Source organism: Ruditapes philippinarum, unplaced genomic scaffold (genome assembly GCF_026571515.1).
Source record: "Ruditapes philippinarum isolate M1 unplaced genomic scaffold, ASM2657151v2 ctg680_1_1_1_1, whole genome shotgun sequence".
Lineage (NCBI taxonomy): Eukaryota > Metazoa > Mollusca > Bivalvia > Venerida > Veneridae > Ruditapes > Ruditapes philippinarum.
Window position 1 is genome coordinate 271,061 of NW_026859861.1, and position 6,321 is coordinate 277,381.

Genomic DNA, 6,321 nt, shown 5'->3' on the forward strand with positions numbered 1-6,321 from the left:
TTTCGTTGTACTTATACTTTAAGTGGGCTTCTAAAAATCATAGAGTCTTATAGGCAAACAGTCTAGTGCTCTGATATTTCAAGTACTTACAAGTATGTCATGCTATGATAAGTGGCAATCAGAATCCAAGTTAGTAAACATAGTATATGAGGAATTAATTTTAATCGTGCAGATTAAATAATCAAAATTAATAAAAGTGAATATTACAAACATGTAAGTACAAATAATTACTATGTCTTTATTTTTTTCACAAACATGACTTTATCTTACTTTTAAACTCCTTAACTTTACTTTAATTTGAGTGAATTTTCTTACGTATACTTTTTTGATGCATTATGTAATATATTCAATATGAATGCATTATTTAAGATATTCCAGCATGGGTGCATTATTTCATTTATTCAAAGGTACATTAGTTCATGGATGCTTTATTTGAATTATTCATTGATGCATTTTTTAAAGTATGCAGGTATGATTACATCATTTAAAATGGATATTTTTATTTAAAATATTGTTAGTGATAAATTTTGAATGCTTATTCTGTATTTTCTTAACTAAAGAATCTGGTGAAGAGCTTCAATTCGTTAACACGTTGAACAATTGTAGCCATTGTGTAGGGATGATTAAGTACCAAATAACTTACTGCAAGAAATAAATATATGACTAAATTTTCGGTTTCCGTTGAAAAATATTAAAATGAAAGTAAGATATTTTATTCAAGTTGCTTAAACCGTAACTGATAAGCCTTTGTCACCAGTATAGAGCCAGACCAGCCTGCACATCCGTGTAGTCTGCCTAGGCTTTACACTGTTGCTCATTTGTTTTTGTATTTTGATATTGAAATCCCTTTAACAGTGAATAAATCGATCCGAATGCAAAACTTGGTTAATCCATTTCATTAAATATAGCAGGATAAAGGTCCGTGGCAATGTAGAGAAGTATTTGAATAGCTACTTTATTGTAAATCATGCTCTGCTCCAAAATTTTAGTCTCACGTCACACATGACGAATGACATGTACGTTGAGTTTAAAACTTATGACAATATTATAATAGGATAAAAGTGTCAAAACTTTGATTTGCAGATCTTTATAAGATCAGGACATGTATTGATAATATCTTCTCTCATTCTGCGGTGTAATTTTGCGGGAAACCGTGGGAGAGTAGCTTAACGAAGGCTGTTTTCCGGCCATTTATCATTCCCTTGAGTCGAATTAAAACAGAAAGAAAAATAAAATTAGAAAAAAAATAATTGTTATAAAATGTTGTATTTACTTCTTTTATTTTCAGAACATAATGACGACCTCAATGTACATGTACAATGACACTGCATACGAACACTATTACTATACCTACGAGGTAGAATCCTTCGTTAACTTGATACCGGAAAAAAAATTACTGGAAATATTGAACAAATGCTTCGTTGCTGCTACGATTCTGGTCACTTTCGCTGACTTCCTTTTGCTGGTAACCATCTTCTCTGCGCAAGTTCGACAACAATCAGCAGGCTGGTACATGGCTCATTTAAATTTCTTGACCATTCTTCGTGTTTTGTCTCTGCTCCCAAAACTCGAGGGTACATTCCATACATCATACGGGACATGTATGTTTTACACTTACTTAGACTGGGCATTTTCTTTACTCTACGTCACAAACCTCATTTTAATGGATGTTGAAATAATTGCAACGGTGTTTACTACAAGTCCGAGATGGAAAGCTTGTTCGAAAAAAAGATTTTTCATCTCCATGACAATTCTTTGGAATGCCTCCCTTTTAACATCAGCCGTCATATCGTTCTTTGGCTACGAAGAACACATAGCTATTCCAATTTGCTTCAACCAAAACAAAGCAGCCCATATCCTCGGCGCTGTATTTAAGGAAAGGATGCCGTTTGCAATTTCAATTATATTCTCAATAACGGGCACTGTATTCTTCATTCGGACAAAAAGAAAACCGGAAAACTACAATCACGTGACTGAGAACAGTAACAGTGTACAGACAATTAACGAATGGTTCGCGTGTTTTATGGCCTGGAATACATTTACATTCTCAACATCAGCCGTGGTCTTTGTCTTGCATTCTCACATGCATACCTTAGGTTTCGCTTGGATTATAGCACTCCAAATGGTTCTCGGTGTAATATATGTTTCACTTCCTTTGACATGCATATTCCTGGAACCGGTGCGAACAGTTTTTAGAGAATGGCCGGCTTCATGCATTCGATCTATGTCTGCATCTAGACGTGTAGAGGCAGACACTCAACATTTGCCGATCGAAATGGAAACCTGCTAATGACTTGATAGATCAAATATGATATTTGTATGAGAACAATGAATCGTTGTAGTGACAATTGATATAATGTTGTAATATCTTACAATGTGTCAATTTATTTTATGCTGAAGTAACCACCAAGTTTCAATTCACATGCACAAATTATTGGTCAATCAAGTGTTATGCATGTTTTTCTTAAAAACTTTCAAAGAAGGAAAAGAAAGTGTTTTTTTTTAACTCTTTCATGGTGTATATTTTATACATCAAAAAGCTCTGTCATTTTACAATTGTCAGCTCTGTCATTTTACAATTGTCAGCTCTGTCATTTTACAGTTGTCTATGCATTATCGGATAACTGACTTTCTTCTGGTCTTGTATATACATTGTATTTCACATATTATGCACACGTAGATGAACTCCAGATCTTTGTTTGTTTGTTTTTGGTTAGTTGGTTGGGCTGCAACAACACTGCACATGTCAAATGACGACTTTCCTTTCCAGCTTTACTGATTGAGGAAGCCCTCAAGTGCCCATCTGTGCATTATTTCAGGCACGAACGTGCACATGAGAAGGCGTCACGTAAGAAAATAATTAAAAGTCCCTGGCGGAGATATTCAAACACACAACAGTAAGAGGGTCTAGTAGTTTTAAGTCAACAACCTTAACCACTCGTCTACGGACTCTCCTAATTTCAGATGGTGACAGGAGGAACTTACCTTGGTTTGGTTTGGTTTGGTTGAAAGAATGTTACACAAAAAAGAGAATACATATGTACATGTATATTATTTAACTTCCTAGTACAGAATATAATTGTTTTTTTTGTTGTTGTTTTTTTGTAAGACGTACGTTTTTGTCGTCTGAGCTTTTGAAAACAGCAAGATGGGTAGCACGAATTGAAAATGTCCGTAATCGTTAATTATAGAAATGTTTTATAGTTCAATACATACATGTATATTAAGATTTACTTAGCGCGACTCGGAAAAATGGCCAAATCACTTTTTGTGTCCTGAGCTTTTATTGTTTACACAACACAAGAAATGATGATTATACAATTCATTTCAATTTTTATTTATGACTTGAACGCATCTAAACTCAAACTTTCACCATTTTTCATGTTTTGATGTTGCACACTGCTTGGGCCGGTGCTGTGGTGTGGACAATGGCTTGCATTTACTAGTGCCACTTCCGTCCATGACGGGCTCAATCAGACGTAGTCTATCACATTTTTAAATTCGTCGTTTTCATTGTTTTGGACGCACTGTAGGGATTCTGTTGTTTTTTCCTTTCTTTCTTTTGTAAAAAAATATGAGAAAAAAGGCTCAACCAAAATGTAAAATATGTAAAGCACTAGGACGATCAAGTAAATAATGTTCCTTTAAAAAGAGAAACCAACGACCATTAAAGTAGTTTAGTAATCAATGCCTTTAAGGAAGACACGGCCCGACGAAGAAGACAGAAGATGAAAGACAATTCAGTCCAAAAGGGCATTACGAACTGTTCAAAATAGTCTCCCACTTGGTCCTTCAAATTAAATCAAAAGTGTAAACCAAATTTTAAGTGTCCAACAGTTACTGTAAAGCGGTTGAACATCAATTATGCGGTATGCTTTAAAGCAGTATGGCCATAACTTATTTTAATAAAACTTTTGATAATTTTAGATACTTTTAGAAAAGACTGCAGAAAAAATACCATGACCCAACATCTTACGAAATTTGTAGATCACTTTCCATAGGATTACTCATTTTTTGAAGTTAGACAAATCGTCAAAACTTTGAAAAGCTCAAGAAAACCGTTTGTTTTCATTATATTATGTAATTGTAATAAGCAAATGAAGCAGTCCTGAACGATCCGATCCACGGTGGGAAATTCTTTGGGCTGTTTTTGGTCTTATTTAAAACTAGTTTTCACTGTTAAATAAGAAAATAAACTAAGCAAACGCGTTTAAAGACTTGTAATTTATCTGCGTGAATTTGTTTCATTTACAAATTACGTAGAGAAACGGGATCATACCTGACAACGCTTTTCCATTCCTAGCCGCCAACTTGGATCACAGAAAATCTATGCCATACGCGTTATCAAGAGTGAAAATGACAATCTAGGTATTTGATCACTCACCTTACAAAAATGGCAATAATCCTGATGAAAATCAGAATTTAAGCTTGTTTAAAGCTCATATCTATATTTGTTAACACTAGCTGTCTGTGAGTTCGTGCAACTGATAAAATAAGATAAATATCCCTCATGTTCATCATTATCAGCAGACTGAAACTACATTGTATTTTATTTACTTTTGTAAGGATTCATACAAATAAATATAGAACTTACATTGGTAATAGAGAAAAACAAAATCCCTAAAGAAAACCCAACACGGCAAAATTGTAAAATGTTGCAGGCTCGGTTTGATTGAGCCTGTTCATGAACGGTACTGTAAAGAGCGTTACCGTCCAAGTCCCCTTGCATCGGCTTAAGCAGAATTCAACATTTAAGCACAACAAGAGCTAACACGCAAGTGACGAATGTCCCCTAAAAGGTTTTTTAAGCATGCAGGTATTATGAAAAGAAAAGAGAATGAAAGTAACTAATTGCTGAATATTGTTCTTTGTATTATTGTACCTGTTATCTCTAATTGTGATAGTATGAACCTTCAAAATATAAGTGACCTTGACTTTTGGAGAAGGGACGTGGTTCCTGGACGCGACACAATGTTGTTATGAGATGGACATTTGTGCCAAATTATTTCAAAATCCCTCAATGCATGACAAAGTGACAGTCTGGAAATGATTGTTGTGTTAGTGGGGACACACGGACAGACGGACATGAGCCTTAGCGACACATTGTCTTGATGTGGTAGACATTTGTGCCAAGTTATTTTAAAATCCTTCCATGCATGACAAAGTTACAGTCCGGACATGAATGTGTATCTTCAAACTCTTCTCGAGAGAATTATTGAGTACCTTCAATCTATAAGTGGGACCTTGACCAGGATGGGACATGGGTCTTTCTCGCGACATGTCGTCTTGGTGTGGTATACATTTATGCCTAGTTATTTTAAAATCATTAGATGCATGATAAAGTTACAGCCCGGACACGAATATGTGTACCTATAAACTCTAATTGTGATAAAGTGAACTACAAAATGGTAGTGTGACCTTCACCTTTGAGGTAGGGACGTGATAGTTGGACGCGACACATCGTCTTGATGTTGAAGACATTTATGCCAAGTTATTCTAAAATCCTTCTATGATGGACAAAGTTACAGTCAGGACACGATATTGTATGTACCTATTAATTCTAAGTGTGATAATGTGAAGCTTCAAAATGTTAATGTGACCTTGAACTTTGAGGTAGAGAGTAATTTTTGGACGCGACACATCGTCTTGATGTGATAGACATTTATGCCTGGTTATTTTAAAATCATTCGATGCATGACAAAGTTACAGTCCGGACACGAATGTGTGTACCTATTTACTCTAATTGCGATAATTTGAAACTTCAAAATGATAGTGTGACCTTGACCTTTGAGGTAGGGACGTGGTTCTTGGACGCGACACATCGTCTTGATGTGGTAGACATTTGTGCCAAGTTATTTTAAAATCCCTCAATGTATGACAAAGTTACAGTCCGGACACGAATGAAGTGGGGACGCACAGGCGGACACACGGACAGACAGACGGTGCGATTATATTATGCCACCCTTCGGGGGCATAAAAATGGTGTAATTTTGAAGTTAGAAACATCCGCAGATGTGTACATACGGCGGTTATCATGGAACCTTCAATGTGACACAGCAGTATATCATTCCATGAAAAGCGGCGTATGGTCCCCAAGTAAAAGAATGCGTGTGCCCTAAACAAGAAAACAATAGGCGGAACTAAATAAAATGGAATTTTGAAAGGGGATCTGAGGTTATGAAGCCTGCATATCACAGACAAGACGTCAAAAGACAACTTTAAAAAGCAGGCAACATATCGCAAGGGTGATTAGACAATATTTAAGTAAGAATACTGGAACCACCCAAGTTGAAAAAGGCCAAATACAAGAAACTAAAAATA

General features: G+C 35.5%; 1 protein-coding gene across 2 annotated transcripts; it reads left to right on the forward strand.

Moving 5' to 3' along the window:
* The first annotated feature begins 56 nt into the window (after positions 1 to 56).
* On the forward strand, positions 57 to 3,044 carry LOC132758144 (uncharacterized). Of its 2 annotated transcripts, none has more exons than XM_060749675.1 (2): positions 57 to 213; positions 1,289 to 3,043. In XM_060749675.1, the coding sequence occupies exon 2, from the start codon at positions 1,295 to 1,297 to the stop codon at positions 2,288 to 2,290; it is 996 nt and encodes a 331-aa protein (XP_060605658.1). In that variant the 5' UTR covers positions 57 to 213; positions 1,289 to 1,294; the 3' UTR covers positions 2,291 to 3,043. The 2 variants fall into 2 exon arrangements, with proteins under 2 accessions (XP_060605658.1, XP_060605659.1); XM_060749676.1 differs by having other exon boundaries at positions 68 to 129; positions 1,289 to 3,044.
* The last annotated feature ends 3,277 nt before the right edge of the window (positions 3,045 to 6,321 follow it).